Below are 26,720 nucleotides of genomic sequence, written 5' to 3'. Positions count from 1 at the left end.
TTGATGGTACCAAAAATAGGGGGTTATTATGCAAACTGAAATATTTAACACATTTATTTGTTTCAATGTACATTATTAGCAATGTGTGTTGACTTCAATGTCAGCAATCACATCCACTGTAGGTCTGCTGTTAAAACGGACAGCTCCTGTCATTAACTCATCTGGAAATGTACAGTTTCACCACACTTATATTAAAGCACTCAAAAAAATCCGACTTCTGCTTTTGTGAACTTCACAAGCACATCACTGAGTCCTTCTTTGCATCATATACACTGTTTGCTTGTTACAGTAAATTCTAAATTGAGTGGAAGGCTTTTCTGTAAGTTCATACTTCATAATTTCCCTTGTAGCTATAACTGGGCGTTGGGAGGACTCTAAATGATGACAATTTATCGTTTTGGAGCAGAGCACTACAGACATTTGTTTGAGGGTACAAACGCTTCACAGAAAGACGACTCGTCTTTAGAAACACTTTATTTAGTAACGGAAGTTTTGAGCCAATGAGAAAAGATTGCCATACTCTCCAACCAATGGAAAGTTCGGATGTTCCAGCTCTCCGAGTAAGACGCGATTTCATTGGATAAAACAAAGAAGGAGGCTCCAGTGGTATAAGTGGATTTGAGGGCTTGGAAGGAAAACAAGGACGCTAGTTAACGATATCTCGTTTTTGAAGGTATGGAATCTGATTTTTAAAAGTTTACAGAGTGTATTTAAGCTACATACGGTGATTGAAATATAATATATAGCATATTAAGGTCAACAAATACCAGCTTGACAGGTAGTCACAGTCATATGTTGGTGGTGGCAAACCAACCAACCAGACTAACTAACAACTAACCCAACTAACTCATGTTAAGACCCCGGTCTTTTACGCTGTCTTTAGTTAAGCTAACGTTGCTAGCATGTGATATTTAACTGTAACCAACTTAACAGTCGACTGTCCGCATCTAACGTTAACGTTATGTCAAGCTAGCCAGTGTTAACGTTAAAGGGCTAGCTCAGCTAGTTAGCTTTAGCCTGTTCCCACTGGAGATGTAAGGACTGTGTTGAGCCAACATGGCCAGAAAATGAGCAAAGCTCCGATCTGACAGCGTTGCCTCTTGTGACAATATAACTGTCTAATCCGGCTAAATTATCAGTAACATTTTAAATCACGATAGCCTAGAGCCGTTGCTAGCAAGCAAGTTAGCTAACGTTACCTCGCCGTGCACTTAGTTTCTCCATACATGTATCACACTTAGCTTTAAAAGACTAACCTTACCGGCTTTGTGTCTTGTCTAAGAGCTCAGCGAGCAACACTTGGCAAAGGAAAACTGTCAACTATATCAGTTTTGTGTCACTGAAATCATGTCACTTCAATTTGTTTACAACAACAGGCACTTAGCAGCAAGGAAACTTTATTGTATCCACATTCACGTGTGTACCAGTTGCAGTTGTTTTGAAACATCGAGACATCGTCCTGCTTTCTTTCATTTCTACACCACATTAGATGAATTTTAAAATACCATGAAGATCTTTCTGTCAAGTAACACACGCGGCTGGTATTTTTAGCTTCAATTAGCCTAGTTCTGGGTAAAGCAACAAGTTAGAAATGTGATGCAACTGTCACATTTCAGCAGGGGATAGGGGTCAAGAAACGTCCATACATCTTGTTATTATTTCCCGAAGGACATTTTATATCCAAAGTGAACATGAATTTACAGTGTGACTCATAAATAATAAGGCCAGAGGGTGTGTGGAGCTAAAGGCTACCAAACACGCTAATGTTTTCTTTGAGAAATAAATAAGTTTTGATGATTACTGAATTCTGGTGCCATTATGAGATCTTGTTAGACAATTTTGAAACTTTTGTAAGTTTAAAGTATGTTAGGCATTGTGTAATTGTCCATCTCAGTTGCAGAAAATAAGCATTTAAGATGTGTATTCACATTTTTTGAACTGTGAGACAGTGTTACTTGTGATCTGTGGTACAATAACGATTTTGTGTCCATGTAATTTTAAGAGATAGCATACCAAATTCATAAAACTTACATGCATTAGTTATTATATGGAAAAGGATCTCAGTTACAGCACTGAGATATTGCACCCATTAGGCAATATAGTGTGCAGACTGAAAAACAAAAAACAGGTGCCATTATTAGATCTTGTTAGACAACTTTGAAACTTTTTAAAGTTTAAATTATGTAAGGCATTGTGTAATTGTTCATCTCAGTTGCAGAAAATAAGCATTTAAGATGTGTATTCACATTTTTGCAAATGTAAGACAGTGTTACTTGTGATCTGTGGTGCAATAGTGATTTTGTTTTCCATTTATCTTTTAGAGATAGGACACCAAATAAAAAAGATGTATATGTATGGTTTATTATATGGAAAAGGTTTCTCAGTTACGACACTGACATATTGCCCCCATTAGGCAATAAATTGTCAAAAATAGTCTACAGACTGTAAAACATAAAACAGGAAGTTCTATTAAAAGTACACATGCGAAACTGACATGCAAGTGCTGAATTGAAACCTGTCTGTGTGTTAATTCAGATGTTTAAAGTACTGTGTTTATGTTTTTTGAGGTGTGGTTTGGCGAGGGTATGGAGCACCCTGTACACAGAGGGGAAACGATGCCCATCGGACTACATGACAGGTAATGTGCAATGTTTCTTATTCCATTATTTTGCTAGCAACTGTGAATATTTTTTGAACACATTCCACTTTTTTTGCTCACAAACTCGGGATAGTTAGAGAAAAAAAACACATTTTGAGGCAGGATTGATGGTTGACTGCACTTAAATTGTACACAGGACAGCAGTTATCAGTCCTGGGGTCACCCCAGGCTCGGAAATGGCTTCCGCCCAGAATCACAGGTGTTAATCAAGTAATCCCTGATTAGATTGTGGGATAGAATAGCTGTAGGGCTGTTGCGCCCAGTGACCTGGGTTGAGAACCACTGCTAAGAGTTTTACCAGAGTGTTGTCCAATGGCTTGAAAGATAATTCAGTGTTTCTGCTCCATTAATTCACCTGTGGCAATTGTCCACACCTGAATGGCCTGAGGATAATCTAATTTATCACCATTTCTCAGCAGTCATTCTTTCACTCAGACAGTATTGTCACAGCCCCCTTTTTTGGTACGCAAACACTGAAAATTGGGTTTTTGACTGGGCCCACTGTTGGTGCCTGGAAACAAACAAACCATTTTACAAGCTGGCCACGTGTGGGAGTTTGATTTACATAACAAAAACTATGGTGGATCATGCACTTTATTCTCAACTTCTAACAGAATATCTGCAAATAAATCAAAGTTAGGCATCAGTCACATTTCTCAAGATCAAGCCTACGACTTATGGCATCAGAGAAAATGACAGATGGGGTGATATATTTGGCCAAGTTTTTCTTTTAGCTGGCTACAGATGAATATTAGTTTGTATGTGAGTAAGCTGCAAAAGAGCAAAGACAAATGGAGATGATACAGGAACTGTGGTTTAATAATGAAAACTTGGCTTTATAATGAAGCAGGGATTTCTCACATTACGATCAACAGAACTCCTTTTACTCCCTGTCAGTCATGATTGGGCACACCCAAACACATGACGGTCAGGGAGAAATATACTGTGGGCTTCAGCCACATATTTCAGAAACCCTCTCTGTGCTTCTTTCTTATTTGTGGGATTTCTATGGGACCTCACTTTCTCCAGTAAACAGTGACTTGTTTGTTTATGTGGTAATTATGTTATATATCGGAACATAAAAACAAGAAAGTTGCCAGCCACTTGAAGCATTGCCTTCTTGAAATGTATGAGTGTGGATAAAAGATCTGACGACATATTTACGTACTTTTACTGATTATTTCTTGCATACCTTACCATATGTAGTACTGAATAGTTGAATTCAGCCTCCTATTGGAATGAGACCTGCATGTTGAAATACTCACGAAGGCAGCTCGCCTGATAGTTTCTGTGTGTTTGATCCAATCTGTTGGCAAAAAATTCTCCTTTACTCGTGAACAGAATTCTGACTGTGTGGAGGTGGATGAGACACTACACCAACTGGATGGGATGTTATGGTACTTCAGATACTAGAATAAACTGTTGGCCGGTTTATATGAATGAAAGAGGCATAACGCAGTATCAAGTCTCCCTCACTTTATCGTGTTCCTTTCTTTTAAAATGATTATCTTTACATGGGAAATGTGTGGGATTTTTTGCAGTTAGGGATGTCACATTTATAGATTTTCTTGGTCCAATTATTGTCAGAGAAATAATCACGGTTTTACAATTATCACAATTATTATGCATTAATTAATTTCACACTATAAATGTGTAAAATCACATGAACACTCCTTATAGATCTTTAAGTTTCATTTATTTCCATGTGCTCCTGCTTTTTCTTTTATCTCTCAACACAACAGTGATCGTTATAAGTACGTGTGGCGACTATTTTGTTCATGTATGAAAATATAGTAGCCGTACAACCGGGCTTGGTAAGGTTGGAGTGTTTTTAAGTTGATGTAAAAATTAACGATGAGCATTTGTGAAATCCCGCACTCGTGTGGACGTGAGTTTCTACCTGTCGTCTCACTCCAAAGAGCTACACGGACCCAAAACCATTACAACCTCACGCTGTGTGCACACAAACTTCAAAACTATCCATCAAAAAAGTTTTTGAGACGTGCCTTAGCTTGTCACGTTGCACTGTAAGCCCAACTCGTATCATACCAGTACACCATTAATTGCAAATGACACGCTAACATATAATTTTTTAATTCAGTTTACATTAGATAAATTGAGATTGACGTATTTTAACCCAGTTATTGTGCATTTACCTTTACTTGGGAATGTAAAGCCGGGTGGTTGTCCCGCAGGTGTTGTATCATGTTGCTCTTGTTTGATCCTTTGGCCGCGACTTTTTTGTGGCATGTTTTACAAACTGGAAAGCCGTCGTCAACATTGACCCCTTGGTCATTTTGCGATAGCCAAAATGATCCCACACGGCTGACTTTATCCGTTTTTTGGGGGGGGGGATAAGTCTTCTTCATCCATACTTCATCACTCGGAGACGCCGCTTGTGTAACTTTGTTTTCGTTCTGTGCGAGTTGCGCTGACCTACTGTATATGGTTCCGCGTCACGGCATAATCTTTGGATAGTGACGGTGAGGAATCTTTACGAATAATTAACCGTGGCGTTTAAAATCGCGGTTAGTAGTGAAATCAAGTAATCGTGACATCCCTATTTGCAGCGCTACAACGGGGATTATTTGACTTAGATGTCTTTACAAGGGGGGCAGAGATTTTGGGAGGAGAGTAATATAGTTGAACTGAGGATAACAGGTGCAGCAGTGAGTTTTCAGGCTTTGACAGAGGAGAGGGAATGACTGCTGCCCTTGCAGGCGAGGCAAGGTCATTCTGCTATTAACAGTGTAAGCTGGGATGGAGGATGGTGGAAACTTGAAGGTTTGATGACAAGGTTATTATCAGGATGGAGCTGCAGGTGGAAGCAACTTGTGCCCCCACCTCAACATCTCCCTTGAAGCCTTTTCCTGTAATAGCTGGACAATCTGAAGGTGATCTGAACTTTGGGATTGAATAACATGGAAAAAGATTACTTTTACTTTGAGCTACCATGGACTGCTGTTCTTTATCCATGCCGCTTTTTGTACTCGTGAACCCTAATAGTGATTATGTATCCTAATTTTGTGGGTGCCATTGCTTTTGTAGTAATTTGACTCATACTGAGGTTTTTTGTCTGTGTGTCACAAGCCAGTAAGAGGGCATTTGCTTTGTTCCCCTGATTGAGGTCTTTAAACTGGAATTAATCTCTTAGATACCGGTTGCTATGGGCTTTTATATAGTTCAAAGCTTCCCTTTTACCTCAGATGACTTTGAATATATTATAGAATTATGAATTACATCAGCAGTTGCTGTGTCTTAATCTCTTGCCCAATAATCCAACAAATCTAATTGATTTGATAAAAGTGGGGCGAGACGATAGGCATGACAGCTTCTGTTTTCAGTGAGATATGAATTTTTCTCTTCTTTTTTTGGGTCCCACATTAGGTACAGCTTTGTGCCCTCTCATCTGCTCAAACCTTCTTTGATTGTTTTCCAGTGATTTTTACATGAGCGGTTTTAAATTGAGAGTTGATTGGGCGTCCTGGTGGCTTAGGGGTTAAGGCAAAAGTGGAGATGAAACGGTATGAAAATTACATATCATGATTATAGTGACCAAAATGACCACAGTGTGCTTAAAATGTTCAGAAAGCACTGATGCACACACATCATTTCACCAGGTTTTGTTTCATACTGGTGCGTAAGCAGTCTGTCTTAGAAATGCTTATTCGAGTGACACTGCCACTGTAGATGACCACAAAAGAATAAGTTGCATCACTGGGTTTGCCTGCCGCACGCCCACTCTGTAAACAAGGGAATAGCAAAGAAAAAAACCTGTTGCTTGCGAGCGTGCGTCTGGCAGCTTGTTGCTAACTGTGGTTGATGCTGGGCAGTATTTACCATGAGCTTTTATAAAGCACTGTAATCAAACATGGTTTTAATGATGATCAAAATTTGAAACAGGGGATACTAACCCTTGGGAAAATTGTTCTTTTCCAGCATACTCCGAGCATGAGCCTCAACATCTCCTGTTTGTGTCTGGCCCTAAAGCTTTGTTGCATAATTTAGGAAAAGTTTCTAATACCAGAAGTGTAGCTAGCACCTTGACGTTGCACTGACAATGACAATCACTTCCAAAACTGGCAATTGATTTCAGTTGTGGAGATTTGTGAAATCGACAGCATGTTTATTTCTGTGGTCATTTTCATTGGTAACCTTTGAAGATATACAGTTAAACATGGTGGTCCGACCTAGCACTGTGCTTATTTTATGTACTGTGTTGCCATGCTAGCATCTTTGAAAAATCATATCTACTACGACCAAAGCTGGAATGTACTACTGTGGATGGGATCCGCAGCAAAACGTAGCCTGTCAGTTTAACTGTACGCTATATTTGGAACATTTTTTCCGCTCACACACTAACCAATCGAGGCAGCGGTGGACTGCCAACCCTCATCTTCAGTAAAGTGAAGTTTTTGTCAATGGAGTCTGGTGGCTTTGAGATAAAGGCTTCGGTTTCCTGTTAGAAAGGGCTGTCTGATGGCAAGTTGAAGTGGTTCTCTTTAGATGGACATGGTAAGTCTTAGGGAACCAGATATACAGTGATAGTGGTTGGACTAATGAGCGCACCGTGGCATTCACACCACGTTGCCATTCAAGCCCACAGGGCCAGCCACTGTGGTTCAGCCCAAAAGGATGCAATATGGATTTGAGGCTTATGTCTATGAGAGCTTAAAACTGGAGTTTGTGAAATTGTTATTGGCACTTTCTAGCAGTTTGCAATGGTCATTAAGTTTATAAGATGTTTGCCGAACTGAGTTGGTCCCCCTTTATTGCTTTACATTGATTGCACTTGGCCTGACTACGGCTCACTCCACCCATGAATGCTCCAGAATAATGCTCATTTATCCTACTGTCTGTTTTGTTTAACCAAAGCACAAACACAGCCGTATCCAGACATGATATGTGGGAAAGGCCTATATTTTAAGCAGAGGAATTTGTGAGCATGCTTTCAGAATTATCAGTTAATTCGCCTGTGCGGCTTAAGAGTCTAAAGACTTGGAATGCCAATGTTGACAAAGACATATGGTGAAGGATAATACAAATTTTAATTTTGTGGCTTCTGTCTATTACATCCTCCAGAAGGGTAATATAGTGCTCCTATGGTTTTCTGACACATAATTGATAAAATTAAAACCCACACTTCATCACATAAGGAACAACTGGCCTGGATGTATGTTGCAGATTTTATTTTGAGCTTTGACACATTCCACAAATTCACAATAAATCCTAGGCCAGCAAAATTATTTGCTTCAAAGTAATTGAATCATATCAATGTCAAAATAGTTTGTTCTCTTTCTCTCACTCCTTTATCTCCCTCCTAATTCTCATCATAGCGAATTCAGAACTGTAATCACATCTCCTTTAACAAGGTGGCGCTGTTGCTCAGCTACTGGGCTACTCACAAACCCTGAAAGGGTGATGGGAAGGCTGGGCTTCTCCCCCCCCCCTCCTACCACGAGACAACCGTGAATGCAGCAGGGCAAGTAGTCGTGGTGGATGCAATCTATTGGCTTCTCAGTGCTGCCGCTAAAGTCACAACCCTGACTGTAGCCTGCACTGCCTCTACCAGGGTATTTCTGTAGCTGCTGCTGCTGCCGCTGCTGCTCTCCCTCCCCCTTAAATGGTGTGGGCAGAGTGGGATGGAAGACTGCATTGGAAACCTTTTCATGGAAATGGTCTTTGCTGTTGGTATTGCTGTAGCACCATTCTGGTGACAACAACATGCCGTTAAAATGGAAAAGCGGTTCTCCTGTCAGCTGGAAATTCCCAGTGCCAGTTCTTAAGACATCCAGGTCCTCACCCCTTTCGCCTGCCTACATGTGAGTAAGAGCTAAATGGCATTCTCATTATACCGTTGTGGCAATTTATGTGGAGATAGATTTTTGTGCTTTTCAGTTAGTTTTTTTATTTTTTATTTTTTTTAAATAAATTATTGTGACAGCATTATATTTTGTTGCAGCCCTAATTAGGCAGAATGCGCTTGAGCCTCGTAGTGTGTCAGGAGATTCGACTTGTCCAGCATGCATTTTATGGTTCGCTGGCAGAATGCTTTGCTCCTGTGCGGAAGGACTCATTTTGCCGCTAGTCTGGTCATGGCAAGCACCACATCCCCGACTCCTGCCCTCTCCCTGTGGCTATGTTTATTTGGGAACAGGGACTCAGCAGCTTGGGAGGAGCCTGCCTTTGTCAGGATGTCTGGCGTGCCCTGGTTTAGAAGCTATTGTCATCTGCTACTGTTCAGGAGGGGGGGGAGGGTAGAATGGAAGTGCCTCTCACAGCCTCTCGCCATCCTCTCTCTTCGCCCCTGTTCCTGGGCTCTGCTGAAATGGACAAGTGCCTTGTTTGACTTTTGTGACATGGCTTTGGCTAACAGAGAGTGAGAACCAGAGTCTTGGAAAAACAAAACAAAACACAGTTTTAATGACATGCTAGGCTAGCAGATAGCCTGGAGGTAATTTTATAGGCTAACAAGGCTTACTTGGGTGGCTTTTTACAAAATTGGATTTATGCAGTCTCCAGTTATCGTGGAGCTTTACTTATGAGCTTAAGAGCTTAATTTTGCTAGTTTTACAGAAATGTTTATTTTAAATATTAATGCTTCACAGCAAGAGACATCTGAAACCCAACCCCAGTGAAACAGGTGACAGCTGAATCTAAATTTACAAAATAGGTACATTTACCACATAGCCTGTACCTTCCAAGTAAAAGGACGTCTTGACAAAACCGTCACTTTGTAAGCTCTTAACAAAATGATGATGATGATGAATGCTTCACTATTGACATTATTGACTTGGTAATTATGGTTTTAATCTTTATTTAACCAGGGTAGTTTAGCTGGAAAACCCTGTTTCAAATTCACACACACACACACACACACACACACACACACACACACACACACACCTGGAAGCTTTCCAGTACAACCACAGTCTTATCTGCTGGCAACTGAGCAGCTCCACTGGAGCAGTTAGGGGGTTAAGGGCCTTGCTCAAGGGCACCTTAGTGGTTGTAGCAAGCGAGGGGTGAGTAAAGGTTTTACACTTCCCCACCCAGATTTATCCAGACAGTCTATGGAGGACACAGGCATCCTTCCAGTTATTTCAGCTTCCTTGCTAACACTGTGGAACAGGATCTGTAATATATTGGCCAAAAATATGTTTCAGCACAGAATTAAGTGAAAATCTTGTCCATGAACATTTGAAATCTTCGAGTTTGCAGATGACTGTGTGCCTCTTTGCGTCTTCAAATATAACAGTGCAAGGCAACACTAAAATGGGACCATGGGTGCAATAAATATATTTCTAACTGGTTAATATTTTTGATTGTCATGAATGTTTTGGAGAAGTGTTCTTAAATGTTCCCATTGCCTATTTTAAATACTCTGTAGTGTGTCTGTAGCAAGACAGCAAAGGTTTATACTTGCTATAATATTTTTAGTTTCTATATAAATAGTGTTAGACCTGCCTCATGCTGTGTGGTTCTCTGTGGTGTACTCAATTGCATTATATCTCAGGATACTTAAAACTCACTCAAAACCCCCCACAAACACTGACGAACAAGTGGCTTCTGTCTTTAGTGGGAAAGGTTACAGTGGGCATTCGTGCTAATTTTTGCCCCCTTTCCGGCACGATGCAAATTACCTCTGTCTCTTTCCAAACCATGCTCGAACATTGTTCCAGATTAGGTGGCACAGAATTTGAAAGAGAGACTGAATAAGTAATCAATGTATATAAAACAGAAGTAACCACCGTAACATTTTACTGGCCTCCATGCTGCTTTCTGCTGTTTACTAGCCCTGTTTTCTGATGTGTTTGTGATGTTGAAGGAGACACACCACTACAAAAAAACAGAAAGGCATTCTCATCTACATGGCTTTGGTGTACTGGCAATGAGACGGGAGGCTATCACGTATTTTAGCAGTTTTGTAAGCCTTGAAAAACCTTGCATTTATGTGCTAATTTCTGTGGAAAAAGGTCAGGCTATATGTTATCAGTTACTGCTGGTGTTCTTCCTGCTACGGCATTAATCAAAAACCAGTCAGAGGCTGCATGCATTGTGTATGCACAGTATTTATTTTCACCACTTGACATTGCACAAAAGCACAAAGAGAATCTTCACCAGCACATCACCATGTCTTATGGAGGGCTAAGATAACTCTCCCAATGAAAGCGCAAGGATCAGAGTGCATTAAGTGTCTTTAAGTGGCTACGGATGGCGCTTGTTTGTCTTCATAGTGTGTGCACACACACTAGCAAGTGAAGCATATTCAAACCTTGAGGCTCCACCTTACTCTGCCCAGTGTGGCTGTGCCCCAACATACCATGATCTATTTTGAAACGTGTATATTGTAAGCTGTGTTCTTAGGCAGGCTGATATTGGGCCCCCAATTATAGGTTACTCTGTGGTCAGGGAGAAGTCACTCTTTATAGTTCCTTTGAGTGTCGCGTCTGTCCATTGGAGACATTTAAAACTTGGTACCATGCTACAGTTAGGATCTATGTATCCAAAGCAGCAGAATGATGGAGGACACAGGAGAGAGTATTTTTGGAATTTCTGACACACATGATGTGAAAAGAACTACTCTCTGTTTTCACAATGTGCTTGTCTGTTTTGAACCCGCCCTAATCTATATATAGACCCGTGAACTGCCCATGGTGCAGATTTCATGCTAGCAAGGGAGGAATGGTTAAGGTTCACTGCCAGTGCGGCCCATGAAATGATCCTCCTCTTGGTAAAACGTCACTGGGTTTATCTTTCATTCCACAAAAAGTCCTTGAAATGAATGCCATCCCTCATCTTACAGTGGTTCAGCACTAAGCACTTAATATGTGTGACTGCTGTCTTTAGTAATCACCTCTTGGAGGCGTCATGGCGAGCCAGCAACCTCAACTGTGGCAAAGCCTGTTCGATTCCAGTCAGGGACCTTTTAGAATATGTCATATCCTTTTTCTCTCTCCCCATGTTCCCTGTCACTATTTGTCAGTCTCATTGAGGCAAAAATGGGAAAATCAATCCCTCAAAGAAAATCTAAAAATGAAATCACATCTTGAACATTTTGATCTTCATATTTTAGCGACTTACCTTTCTTTCACCCTTGGTTCTACCGATTTTATATTTTGTTTGCTTGAAAGAAAAGCACAGTTTTAGAAAATACAATCTTCTCTAAACATGATGGATTTTACTCAAAGCTTTACTCAAAGCCACCGACTAGAAATATTCCTAGTGTAAGACTATAGTTAAAGCCAGTGTGACCATATTAAATTCCACACAGATTGTACAGCTACAGGTAAAATGAAACCTTTGAAAGTCTTTTTAACAGATATTTGCGAAATGGAGATGCTTCACATGTCTCATGTGGCCGTCAAATCCTTCTGCTGAATCCCCCTGTGCTGCTGCTATGAGATGATTTTTACAGTCTCTGAGGTAAATGGCCCATTAGTCTACATTCTCTGAAACCCACTTCATTACCAAGCTGCATTAATTTGTTCAATCAATTAAACAATCCATCTAATAGGAACAGTTGATTTGACAGCTGATATCTAACTGAATAAGAGCTGAGGTTCTTGCTGGAGGATTTTTCATTTACTTTGAACATCATCCGACAAGAAGGACATTTTTTACGTTTAAAAATACATAAAACTGGAATGATACTCGAGGGTCTCCGCTGATATATCACAATGTGATTTATGTGTTAATTGGACTGTGTCGGGGCTGATATGCCAGCAGAGATGTTAAAACCATGAAACTGTTCTCAGCCAACTGTATGATTGTACTCTAAAGTGCAACTACAGTTTAATCGCACATTCACACATTAATGTAAAGATAACGGCACATTCTTAAAGATGTAGCACACATTATTTGGACTACATGCCTTTTGGGGCTGGTGTCAGAACCTCTTGATGTATTGTTGGTTGCTTGGGTCTTATTCTAATGTGTTGGCTTCTCCCATTCAATGGAAGGCAGATAATTACTTTAACAGCCTGCTCTTAAATGAATGCATTATAATTGAATGATTAATATGCTCTCTAAATGCCTGGCTAGAAAGTCACTGATCACAGTGATGTGAAACAATATGATAATTTTCATAAAACATTTTAAATGAGCTTGATTAATTGTTTTCTTGAAACCACAGAGTAATTCCCCTCTTCCTGAGTGCAACATCTGCCAGGGTTTTTAAGTGAGAGTAGTGGTTTTGATGTCCATTTTCTGGTGTGACACATGGGCTCTGATGCTGGAAAAATGATAAACTTAAGAACATTGTGGTGGAGCTTTTAATTTACCTGCCCCTCGGAATGGACATTAAGTTCTTGCTGACTTGTGGCCATTTTGTACGAAATGCAAGAGCCACACGGGGATCATTTATTTTCATTGAAAGGCCAGAGGGGAGGCACAGGCAGTCTGGCTGGCAGAGCATCAAGTGAAGAGTTCAGTCAGGTGAGACTGTCATGTCTGTGCTCATCACACACACACACACACATATACACACACACACACACACACACACACACACACACACACACACACACACACACACACACACACACTTGCCTACTCAAATCTAAACTAAGATGAAGTGGGTAGAGTTTCACCACAGGGTTGACCAGTCAGGGGATTTCATTATGTCTGATAAAAAAAACCTGCTGCCTCGCCAAAATTTGATTGAATTGAATTAATAATCTTACATTTTGCGTTGGCAAAAATAACTGTTGTTGCAGTTTTTACAACTGGACTGGAAAAATATCAGCATCCAGTCTACATCAGAGGTACCAGTACATCATACTAAACACAGACCCTACCATCAGGTCATTTCAGCACTAACTTACTCTTTGCCAGTTCCATTCTTATACCATTGTATAAAATAATGGACACAGCCATCGTGAGGTCACCCATTGGTTCATAGAATCCTGTTTTTTGTTTTTTTTTTTTTTTTTTTTAAATGTTGTATTTTTGACATTTTAGTCATCGCTGTCTTTTGACTTTTGGAGCCAGAAGTGACCATAAAGCTAGCTGCTAGCCTGGATACCACAGTGAATTTAAAGCTATAGATAACAGTGATAATGCAAATGCTAATTGTTGCTAAGCAGAAAAAGAGGCTTAAAACCATTTAAACAAAACATATGTAACAGAAAACTGAACATCCGATTCCTCAGATGGTCTTTTGTACGACCTAATGCTAAACGTTACAATTAACTTTCATGAACTGAAAGCACACTAAACAGTGTCAGCTGTAGCCCTTATGGAAAATGTCTCCCAACTGCCTAACAGTGTCACTATAGCCCCTTTTACACTGCCAGATTTTCTGCGAATGTGGCCGTTGTGCCGGCAAGCTGCGAGTGTTTAGACACACAGAGCCGGATTGGCAAGTTGATCCGAGGTGCCCATTTTGCTGCCTCGTAGGGTAGTCATATTGGTGGAACCCTTTTTGGTTTGAAAAGACCAAGGTGGCCTACCACAACAGGAGGGGAGGGGCTGTTGAAGACTTGTGGGAGGAGCTGTTGATGACGCCACACACGCGAGCCACTGGCGACGGATAAACAGGAAACAGCTGATAGCAAGAATTAGCGAGCAGCTAGTAGCAAGAGAGAAACGCAAACCTGACAGACACTGTAAAGATGAGCAACTGGAGAGACAAGGAACTGCGCGCCCTCCTTGTCCTCGCAAACGAAGAGGCCATTAACCGTCAGATGACAGGAACGGTGAAGAACGGGCCGACTTATGAGAGAATTGCCGAAGGACTGACCAGCCGCGGCTTCCCTCCCACGTCACTGTTTACGTCACACGCTGAGCTACATGTTTTGTTACTTGCTCAAGCCCCCCATTGCCCCGAAAAAGGCGCATTCTGTATAAACAAAAGTAGGCAGGCGGCATTTTGCTGCACTCCCCAATTTTGTTTTTATACTGCCAATGCTGAACGAAGACTGATTGGGCTTTCCTGCAAATTTGCACAGTTCTGTTTAAAAAGGGCCTTTGGTAGCAACTCATCAACGGATAGCACCCAAGTGTCACTCAAAGTGGCCATGCCCTTAATTATGCATAACTTTAAGACTTAATGACACTGAAACAGGCGAGTTTTATGAAAAAGACAAAGACCCCCTCTGCAGGTGTTTTACCAGGCTGTAAACATGTTTATTTCTGCTGTAAATTTGGGCATTTTAACATGGGGGTCTACAAGTGTTGCCTCACTCTTGGAACCAGCCTCATGTGGGCTTTCGAGGAACTGCAGTTTTTGGCACTTCATGTTGGTTTCCTATTTCAGCCCCGGAGGCCGGCGCTCTATTATTACACTATTTTTTACCCTTGCTTACTACTCATAGCTTGTATGCTTGTATACTTATTCCCTTTGAAGCTTCTCCCACAGTGTGTTTGCTCTACTTATATAGTTGCATATTGAGAACTCAGGGGTTGTAATTGGCCCCACATAATGGAAGGTGTACCACATACGGACAGTCAGGGGAATTAAAAATATATAAAAACTTCAATATTGCTGACCTACATGATGGTGGAGGGATCTGCAATTAATTGTGCGTCCCTGTTTAGATAGTGAACCATTAAGCCCCTTTGTATGCAAAGCTATGCCTCTGTACTTATTTGAGTCCAGGCGAAATTATGCTGACACTTCTTATTCCCTATTGCTTTGACACATCTCTGGCCTTTGTGTTCAGTCTCAGGATTCTGCATATTTGTAGCTATTTCTAAAAAAAAAAAAGTAAAGCAAGCTTTCCTCCAAAATTAGTATTATTCTGGCTGTAGTTGTCCTTTTTGATTTACACATACTCAGCTGGGTCGTGTTCCTTCGTACAGCATCTCTCAGGTTGATTTAGCATTTGGTACATGTTGACAGATTGTCCGCTCCACCCACACGCATCCACGTTATGAAGCTCGTGTGGCTTAACCACTTGTGGTGAAGCCTGAAGCTGTGTTTTTTAAACTTTAGGATGGTACTTAGAAACTCCCAGGCCCTTTTTGATTTCAAAGCCTTGACCTTAAAGTGCTCTTTGATTATAAAGTGTAATTACAGACTCATTATAGCGTACAGGCTGCTAAGATTATTAGCAATGATTGGAGCAATTATCTGGAGATTGTGGATAGTTTGTCCTGCGGAGACTGAGCTGCAAATACTTTGGGAATAACAGTGGACATAATGCTTAACACAGTGCAACAACATGATCACTAAATACAGACGCTTCATGCAATTCACATAGCTGTTAGCATATACTTTGTGACACCCTGGGGGGTTGTTTTCACATGTTCACAGATTTTCATTGCTCTTTTATTGAAGCTCAAAGACATGTTCTCAGAAATACCCCTGTTTTTTCTCTACTCAAAATAACCCTTTTCAGTTTACAACAGCTCTGTTAAAACTTGTATTTTCCATGTTAATCTATTTTTAAATCGGAATTGCATGTGTGATTTCCAGCGCTTAAAAGAGTCTGTGAATAGCACATTGCAACCATCCATTCAGTTGGTTAAGCCTGAGTATTAATTAGGGAAGTGCCAATTTTCATCATAATGAGCAGAGCAAACAACATTTGTCAGACACATGGAACACAGATGTTTGCAATGGTCTGATAAGTGATCGCTTCCTTTTTACTGGAACTCCATGAATGGACGAAAAACAAAATGAAAAAGATCATGGCTCATTTCAAAAAGTGGCTGTATTCATTATTACACGATGAACGTGTTCACATTTTCATATTGCAATCTATCCACCAGACCTGTTGTCACATTTTAGATGCACCAAAGTCTGTTTGATAGAATAGGAGACGGTATGAGAGGAGAATTTTAAGACCTAGCAACTACCTCCTTTTCTTTGCCCTACTGTTTCTCGCTGTGTGGTGGTAGGGAAAGCGAAACAAGAGCTTCACCCGATTCTCTGAAATGTTGAGAGGATTTCTCTCTCAGTTAATTTTTCAGCTGAGTTGAAGGGGAAAAAGGTGTTGCTGGTGCAGGAATGCTTGAGAAGCAGCTGCTGAACTGAAGCATACTTGTATACTAGAATGCAATATACTGTATGTTGATAGGTTTGTAGTTTGATGTAAGTGTTTAGTTCACTTAGAAGTATGAAAATTATGCTTTGAAATGATAGCCACAGACATCCTCTGCAGTATTAGAAATCCAGGTGATGCTATACTGGACGTTTCCTAATTGGGCTTCAGTTCGAGCCACAGCGCTGTTGCTGCTGCCGCATCGTTGCTATAGTAATTTTTGAGGCTGCAGTCTTGGTCTGTGTTACAGATGTATTATGTTAAATTGTACCAGAAGGTGTTTCTAAAATCTCCATTTTTCTTACAACTATAAGAATGAATTTAACACCAAGTTTCATGGGCCATTGTATCAGGTTCTTTTACATTGACAGGGATTTTTATTTTCTTCATTTTCCTGAGCAGTACTATGTCATAAGATCTTTTTGTCCTCAGGAGTAGAAGCTGGTCAACATGTAGCTTTATTGCATTGCTCTGTTCGGTGATTGAAAAGACACTCTTAGGGAGACTCACTTCAGAGAGTTGCCTTTATTTTTGTTTCCTTGCAATTTATCATCTTTTCTTATGCCTTTCTGTTTTTTGTGTGTAGCCTAGACCCTCCTTCCTATCAGGCAGTCCAGCTCAGTTTTGTTTGCATCGTTACACATTAGAGCACTTGTTTTTGCATTTTCATTGTCAAAAGTTGTGGATGGTACCAACAGAACCGCTCCATTCCATACCATTTCGTCAGCACCCTTCTGTTAAGGTATCCAGCACACTGATCGGATACTAAAAGCCTGTTTCCACCGCAGGAACTTCGGGGTAATTTACCGGGCCCGGCGCCATTGGTGCGTGTCTCCACCGCAGGAATCACCCCCGTAAACTGAACAAGATTATTTACACAAACAGAATATATACAGTCTGGGTGAATGGGGTTATTGCACAAGTTAAATTAGATTATTGCAGTGTGTGAAAAAGTCTCAGGGCCTCTCAGAGGGAGGAGTTGTACAGTTTGATGGCCACAGGCAGGAATGATTTCCTGTGACGCTCAGTGGTACATTTAGGTGGTATGAGTCTCCCACTGAAAGTACTCTTGTGCCTGACCAGCACATGGTGGAGTGGGTGTGAGACATTGTCCAAGATAGTTCGTAGCTTAGACAGCATCCTCCTCTCTGACACCACCATCAGAGAGTCACACTCCATTCCCACAAAGTCACTGGCCTTGCGGATCAGTTTGTTGAGTCTGTTGGCGTCCGCCACCCTCAGCCTGCTGCCCCAGCACACAACAGCATAGAGGATAGCACTGGCCACCACAGACTCATAGAAGATCCTGAGCATAGTCCGGCAGATGTTGAAGGACCTCAGTCGCCTCAGAAAATAGAGACGGCTCTGGCCCTTCCTGTAGAGAGCGTTAGTGTTCTTAACCCAGTCCAGTTTATTGTCAATGTGTACCCCCAGGTACTTATAGTCCTCCACAATGTCTACACTGATCCCCCTGGATGGAAACAGGGGTCACTGATGTCTTGGTCCTCCTCAGATCCACAGCCAGTTCCTTTGTCTTTGCCACGTTGAGCTGCAGATGGTTCTGCTCACACCATGTGACAAAGTTATCCACAACAGCCCTGTACTCATCCTCATCACCCTTGCTGATACATCCAACTATAGCAGAGTCATCAGAAAACTTCTGAAGATGGCAGGTCTCAGTGCAATAGCTGAAGTCCGTGGTGTAGAGGGTGAAGAGGAAGGGAGAGAGGACAGTCCCCTGCGGGGCCCCGGTCTTGCTGACCACTCTGTCTGACACACAGCGTTGCAAGTGCACATACTGTGGTCTGCCAGTCAAGTATTCTACAATCCAGGACACCAGGGGGGGCATCCACCTGCATTGCTGTCAGCTTGTCACCCAGTAGAGCTGGACGTATGGTGTTCAACGCACTAGAGAAATCAAAAAACATGACCCTCACAGTGCTCGTCAGCTTATCCAAATGGGCGTAGACGTGGTTGAGCAGGGAGATGATGGCGTCCTCAACTCCAAGTCGGGGCTGATAGGCGAACTGGAGGGGGTCCAAAAGTGACTTGACCATGGGCCGGAGCTGCTCCAAGACGAGTCTCTCCAGGGTCTTCATGATGTGCGAGGTCAATGCCACGGGTCTGTAGTCCTTGGAGCCACTGGGACGTGACATCTTTGGCACAGGAATGAGGCAGGATGTCTTCCACAGCAAGGGGACCCTCTGGAGACTCAGGCTCATGTACAGGAACCTTCCTCCTACTCCGCTCTCTCAGTGGAGACATGGTAGTTGAGAGGGCCGAGTGAGAGGACGTTCATGTGGTAGTTCCTGCCCCCCATATAGTACCAGGAACTTCTTCAGTGGAAACGGGCCTTAAAAGGTGGAGCTAGAAACACTGCAGTCCGTTGACTGGGCAAGATAGAATTAACACTCTTGCACTGACTACACTGGACTGTAACAACTAAGGATGCACGATAATTTTGGCTTATCATCGGTATCGGCTGATAATGGCTTTAAATGAAATATTGGAATCGGCCAACATGCTAAGAACATCGGTACATCATCAGTATCAGTCAATATCAGCTTTAAAATGAACTATCGTAATTGGCCAACATGCTTTTTCTTACTTTGCACAATGAATGAATATTACATATGTTGAAAAGTAATATATTTCATGTCTCCATCTGCTGGTGGGCCGTCATGATAAGAGTATGCATGCATAATATGATGTCCGTTCCATGACAGAAGAGACTTGATGATCAGTAAAATTAGGTCAGGAAAAGGGGATATATCGATATCGGCTATTGGTCAAATGAGTTGTTACATAACAGCATATTGGATATCAGCAAAAAAAGTCCAATTCATGCATCCCTAGTAACAACTGTTACTACAGTGGTTGGTTTACATACATTAGTCAACTACATCTATAAAATGAAAGGAAGTTTTGCTGCCTTTTCATCTTTATTAGTTAACAGTTATCAGCTATAGAATTGGGCGGGGGCTCCAGCCCTGAGTGTTTTCTGAAAAGCCTTGAATCTGTGCTATTCCCCGAAGAAATCTAATATAATTGAGTAAATGTTCTTCTGTTGGCCTAATATTCAATTCAGAATAAGGAAGACCGCATTTACTTGGCATTGTCGGGGATTCTTGATTTGTAATTAGAGCGGCCCAGATTATTATGGCAAGGATTCAAACGTAGCAGATTTGTCAGCTGAACAGTCATTCTGTGAAGTCTACTTCAGCATAGTGTAACAAAAATAGGTTTCAAGATCAGCAGTGTTGTTTATGCCAAATTACTACCTTACCTATGTTATGTAACTTAAAAATAGTAGCATCAGAAAAGTTTTGCCTCTTTAAAGGTGGCAGGAGTGAAAATTAGTCATCCTCAGCACTTGTGTGTCATGGTTTCAGGATAATGAAGACAGCTGGAGAACAATTAGATACAAATGTGTGTGTTTTAGGCGTTATATTATCTTAAATGGCTTGAAAAATAGTGCATACAGCTGCCATAAAGGGACAAAATCTCCATGGGGGAACATGCCCCCCAAGTCCCTCTGAGCCCTGAATGTTTACAACGGCACTGGTTCTGTGATCACCAGCTGGATCGTAGAAGTCTTGTGGTCTTTTTGTTAGTGGGGCAGAGGTATCATTTTTACACATATATGTGTAAAAAATATTTTTTTGCTGCTCAGCCACTTCCACTGCTGCCTCATTGTCTTCTTTGCTCTCAGGCTCTTCCTCTGTTCCTGTGAAAACAATGTCACATTGGTCCACAGTAGCTGTAAGCGACTAAAGACAGGAATGAAACTTTCAAATGTCTGTGTAATGCAGGTTGTACAAGAAATATTCCAAGACTAATGGCCTGCAATCAATTTTTCATTAGCACTGCATCCATTTTATTTCAGAAATCTTGCTTTTCTGGGGGGGTATTCTTCCTGTCTCCTGTGAGTAAGCAGTCCTTTCGAAGCAGGGCCCAGGAACTGATACAGTGAAGACTTAAGCTACATCAGTATTCCCCTACATCTTGCTAACATTTAACCGACCGGTAATAAATCATATCTCAGGTATCACAGGGCTCTGAATTTGTTTCTCATGTCAGAAAAGATGAACGAGACGTTTAAGATTGAAAAACTGTGACTCAGTCCTTTAGCATGTATGTATTAAACATGGGTGTAGAAGTATTTTCCAGTAAATTTCACCACGCACATTCTATGTTTTGCTCCACAAACCATGACATTACTCTTTCAGATGTTCCCAACCTGAAATAGATGAGATTTAATGAAGTTTCTATCAATGCATGGCTAAGCATGACGAGGCAGCAAAGCTATACTCATTAATCTTTTAAGACCCTTCCACTGTCATCCCAGGGAAAAAGCCAAGTTGACTTCAGCTTCCTGAACTGTCATTGGTGGAAGGATGTTTTTAAGCTTTTTACTGACATGAAAGGACTGGATAGACTGCCACCCTTGTTTTTTCATGACTTCTTTTTCAATCCTCCGGCTTCCCCCTGTGCTTTTTAATATTTCCTCTGGCCCTCCCTTTTCCACCAGCCCTGCTCAGAATCTAAATAGGTGAAAATAAAGTGTCACTGACCTGAAAATAGGATCCAGAGCATTCCTGTTATTTGTCCTTTCCGCCGTAGTTAACAGTGTATTTTCCGGTGCTTGTTGTGGGGAAGAAAAAGCCATAAACTGTAACAGGCTGTGAGAGCAAATGTAAACATGAGAAATTGCTGCACTCCGAATTTATCTCAGGTTTTGCGTTTCTTTCCATGTATCTGCACCAACTGCCAGGATTTGTTAAGATTAGAACCTTAAAACTGAAATTCATCATCTGTACCATAACCAGACACATTAAATGGTGTCCCCTCTCCAATATAATTGGTACTATCAATGTACCAACCACTAATCTAGGATAAAATGTATAAGACAAAGATTAAGTATTGTTGTTTTTTCATTAAACCCAAAAAAGGAAGGGCTTTTATCTTCGTCTGTCATTTTAATTCCCCCTAATTGAATCCATCTGACAGTAGTATGTATCATAATGCATTGTTTGATGTGAAGGTTTATATTGATTTCATCCTTATAATTATGAAACTTAAACATCCGAGGCCCTATTTTGTGGAGTTGAATGGTGATGGTAATTTATCAAATTAAACAGTGACATTTGTTAATCATTAAACTCATGAAAGCTTTTCAAACAGAATTAATTATGTTACGGCAAAAGTGTTTTTTTATCAATGTATCCGAAGGTTTATGTTAATTTTTTAAATGACTTCTTCAATCATTTTTTAAAATAACTATCAAACTATTAAAACACATAAAACAGACCTAAAAGATATCCTAAGCCTAATAGATTGTGATATATACTTTGATGTTTAATACATTTTTTTTGCATTGGTCAGTGTTGAACTGCAGTAATGTCTTAGTCATTAATTATCTACAAACACGCCACAAACACAGCTAGAGATTCAGTCTCCGGGTTCTCTAGTGTCTTTGAGAAGAGCAGAACTTTTATGTGGGATGCTGTAGCTGTTGTCTTTTTTTGTTTCGTTCCGGCAGCCACCAACACTCCTTTGTGGTTTGGACAACCCACTCTCTCCTCGCTGCCTGTCCGACTTACCACCTGACGGGGTAAATGTGCCAGTACATCGCCTGTGCTGTGTGTCAGTGTGATTGTGACCACTGTGTACGCCGTGCCAGTTCCTCAGCTTTTTGTGGTGGTGCTCACAAAATTTCCTAGTAGACGTGGTACATGATCATCTCCTTGTAAAGTGTAGCTTATTACAATCCCATCCTCTCATCATCATTTTAGAAATGGTGCTGTATTTAAAGGTGCAATGTGTAATACCTGGCCACATGCTCCAAACGAATAATGGGCAGCTTTTCAACTCTAAGCCAACTGGTACTAGCTCTCTAAGCTTGTTTTTTTTAAATGAGATTTTTATCATGATAATAATATAATAATATAATAAATACTTTCCATTGTAACAAAACTAAGTTGCACAATGTTAACAAAAAAACAAAACTAAATTGAAAAAGGAAGTAAGGGAAGTAAAACAATATAAAACCACAAATTAGATTTGAGTAAATGGACCATTCTTTTTCCTCTTTCTTCATGGGCTCAATGCTCAATGACGTTTCTCCCCATATGTTTTTAAATTAAGTTAATTTGTTCTTTTCCATGGCTTTTGTCTTTTCCATATTCAAATAATAGCACATTTCATATTTCTAATGAATTAGTGTAGGAGGGTGAGTGGATTTCCTATCTTGGAGTGTAAGTTTCTTTAATACAATTGAAGAAAATAGAGCAATCCAAATCCGTGGAAACCTCAGTGTCATGCAACATGTCCTGTATTATACAAATTGCGGGATTAAAATTGAATTTTACACCCAATATGTCTGATAACCAAGGGTCTATTTCAAACTTAACTCTCTGAATTCTGCTACATTCCCAAAATGCATGGAATAATACATCTGTTGTTCTGCATTTAAAACAATTCCCTGATTTGTTCCCACAAGCTTTTTTTAATCTATAAAATAAACAAAATAAACTCACAAACCTCACTTGCCTGGGATTTACTAGTCAATCTGACATTATACTTCGGGCAGTTGATTTCGTTGAGTCCTGCTCTTACACCTCCTGAATTTTACATTCTCTCTTTCCCCAAACTAAGTCTTGTTAACTCACTGGAAAAACATACTTAATTCAAACTCAATAGCCACATAATAAAACTCACCAAAACTGTCTTGGATAATCTTTCCACTGTTCCAACAACCACCAGCTCTAGCTTGGCCAAAATAACACCTAATTCACCCGTCTAGATGCGAAAATATGCTGGATCTACATGCTGTTTCCCCCTGCTGTCTCTCGCTTTCCAATTCTTCCCGCTAAGCTGCAGCTCTCACTCGTTCTTGGGAGGCAGACCCTTCAGTTACCAAATAAGATAACAACATCGCCCCCCAAAAAGCAACCAGTGATGTACTCAAACAGTCACCCATAGCCAATAGATTCATTCAGTTGCCCAACCCTATTGACAAGCCCTCCAGGTAGCTTTACTTCTTTGTCCTCTCATGTTAGACTGAGGGCAGACTGGATGCTTCGTTGACTCACTATCACGTGTTGAGGTACAGGTGGTATTACAAGACAGGACGTGTCAGATAAACGCCTGTGACATAACGTCACAACTGTTCTTCACATTCTGTTGATAATAGCTCATTTTTTTTAATCTTTTAAACTAAACCTCTGGCCATATCTTACACATTGCACCTTTAATTATTGATCATTAATATTTATATGTAGTAGACCTTAAGCATGTGTGCCCTAGGTCATAGAGTTGTTTCTTTCCTTACCTCTCGTGGTAGCAGAACTCTCTATGTATTTGTGCTTATTTTTGCCTTTGTTGTGGATGTATCCTCATTGGTCTTCCTACCTGTTCCTCAGTTTCTGTACAGCATGTGAAAGGAATGACAATTAGATTTCAACCTGACCTTCTCTTAATGTTTATCCATCATATGCCCCAGATGTCTTTGGCCTAATCGTTAAAGTCTTGAAAAGAGACTGCAGTGGACTGATAGTCGGCTGAAGTCTTAGCGGTGTGTTCAAGTGCAAAGATGTGAGGCGACGTGAGGTGACACAAAACGTTTGATCAGTCAGCCTTTGTCGGCTTTGAGGTCGGCTCAGAGTATCAGAGCCCCAAAGTGAAGTTTCTTTTAAAGGAAAGAAATGGAAAGTTTTCATCCTACAATTCTGAAGATAAAGTGGCCGGATAACTTTTTTCTCTCAGTTACTTTTCTAACCAGATTATGCAGCCCAAAGCAGTGTTGACATGTCTATTTAACAAATGTTTTTCACCTCTAACCGACCTTAGACAATTGTGACTCACAACTTTGCAAAAAAAGTAGTCATTATGCATTTACAACATTATGTTCTCTTTTGTTTTCATACAGCATAGCATAAAGAACAACTTCCAGCATTCTCTTTCAGTCTGTAAAGTTAACCAATCATAGTGCAACATTCACTTAAAAGATGATTAATAAAAACATGACAGTCTCATATTAATGCGGACACTGCGAACATTACCTTCCATTGTCCTTTTCCTAAACAAAGCAGGCTAAAGCGCAAGTTTCTGCTGCTCTTACAGACCCTAAATCATCAACCTGGCATAAATTAGTGATTCAACCATTAGTGTAACTTTATCCTGAGCCTTTGTGGACAATTGTCTGTCTAGCTGTGTGCAGATATGATGTCTATATTCAATATCAAATCTCCTCAATCCCTTTTTAAATTGTATTCAAATAATTCCAAGCTCTTTTCTGTTTTCAGTATCCCATTTATTAATAGCGTTGTGGTCGTGATCTCTGTCAGAATTGTCAAGTTATTAACAAATTACTGACACTGTTTCTAATCAGATATGTCATGGTGTGCTACCTTTGAAAGAACAGACAGGCAGAGGAGTCTTTATGTAACAGATGTACTAACCATTATGCCTGATTACTCTTAATGATAGACCCGTATGGAAATAGTTCACCATTAAGTACATCGGTTACATAAACACTTACAGATATACATAACATTATATGTGATTACTGTTATAGAAGGAATAGTCGCACTGAAAGGTTTGAAGTACAGGGAGTGTGACAGGTGAAAAAATATTTTTATGAGACGTTCTCAGCAAGTTCTTCGTTGGCATGTATGTCCTCCTGCGCCTGAAAATAATAAGTTGTCCTATCTTAGTGTCACTGTCGTCAGCAGTGAGGAGAAAGCAGTGATGTTTATGCCTTCGTGCCAGCAATAGCCGTGGCAGGAAGCATTGTGTTTTTGGGGTGACCGTCCGTCCCATTCTTGTGAATGCGATATCTCAAGAAAACCTCAAGGAAATTACTTATAATTTGGCACAAATGTCCACTTGGACTCCACAATGAACGGATTAGATTTTGATGGTCAAATGTCAAGGTCACTGTGAAATCACAAAGTATGTTTTTTGGCCATAATTCAAACGCCAATTGTGACAAAATTTCACACAAATGTTTGATAGGCTAAAATGATGATAGGACATTTGACATCCATAAGGCCAAAAATCAGCTTTACATCATAACATTCTGCAAAAACACTTTCCTGGCTGCTGTGCAATGCCATAACTCAGGAACAGAAGGGGAGACATTTGGTCGGATACAGGATTGGTGATGCTAAACCACCTTGAAACTTAAAGTTGTAAATAAGTAAGTAAATAAAAATATTAGCCTTAATATATATGTTTACTGACACTTTTCAAGGCAGTCATTTTCCTTAAATTTTTTGAAGCAATATCAACCTGTCAGATTTTACAGTGCATCAGATTATTAGCTGAAATCTGCCGCATTAACGAACAAATTCATTATTTTCAGACATTAATCTACCATCTGAAAGCTATTATTTATTTAGACATGTTGAATAACGTCCACTCAAAGCACAGAGGACATTTACTTACAAATGATAAAACCACTCTGCTAACCACAAAAAACACTCAAGTATTCATCCACACAAGGACTTCAGAATTACTTCATTATATAAATAGTCCACCCAAAAACCATTAGTCTTCAACATCTGACAAGTGCTGCCTGCTCATGGGCCTGTTTGAAGACACAGATTTACTGTTATGCTGAGCCAGACATTTTTGTAAAAGAATATTTTATCAAAACCAGGCCAATCTACATCTGAAAATGAGCGCCTTTCAAGTCTCACATGCCACATTCGGTGATTGGTCTGTCATCTCTATATATCGCATGGAGAATAGTTGTAATATTTTATGCTTGGTTTCCGTTCAGTGGGTGAAACGCTGGTCTTTGTGGGCCATTGTGTTGTGTAGCACCCTCTGTCTGTGAATCACCTCTTACCAAAATGGAGCAGGCTATGGTACTTTATTGACGTGAAGCACACTCATTATAAGTCACAAGTCATTCCTTTTGGTGTTACATCCATAGAAGGTACCCACCTGGCTCAGGTAAACTGTCCTTGCTTCTCGAGAAATGGTTTATGTATTTAACAGATAACATTATTGACACCATGGCCGGCCCTTTTTTTAATAGAGGTGGCAATCTCACTTTTGAAAAT

General features: G+C 40.5%; 1 protein-coding gene across 2 annotated transcripts in view; it reads left to right on the top strand.

Moving 5' to 3' along the window:
- The first annotated feature begins 591 nt into the window (after positions 1–591).
- The window catches only part of klhl13 (kelch-like family member 13), a 50,066-nt gene continuing 23,937 nt past the window's right edge, over positions 592–26,720 (top strand). The window contains exons 1-2 of one of the 2 annotated variants that reach the window (XM_049592329.1): positions 592–673; positions 2,568–2,638. In XM_049592329.1, coding sequence (XP_049448286.1) covers positions 2,586–2,638 — 53 coding nt within the window. In that variant the 5' untranslated portion in view covers positions 592–673; positions 2,568–2,585. Of the gene's footprint in view, positions 674–2,567; positions 2,639–8,199; positions 8,482–26,720 lie in introns of those variants that run through there. The other variant, XM_049592328.1, reaches the window with a different exon arrangement.

The sequence above is a fragment of the Epinephelus fuscoguttatus genome, linkage group LG12 (genome assembly GCF_011397635.1).
Source record: "Epinephelus fuscoguttatus linkage group LG12, E.fuscoguttatus.final_Chr_v1".
In the NCBI taxonomy this organism is placed as follows: Eukaryota; Metazoa; Chordata; class Actinopteri; order Perciformes; family Serranidae; genus Epinephelus; species Epinephelus fuscoguttatus.
This window is presented reverse-complemented; position numbering and strand designations above follow the sequence as displayed.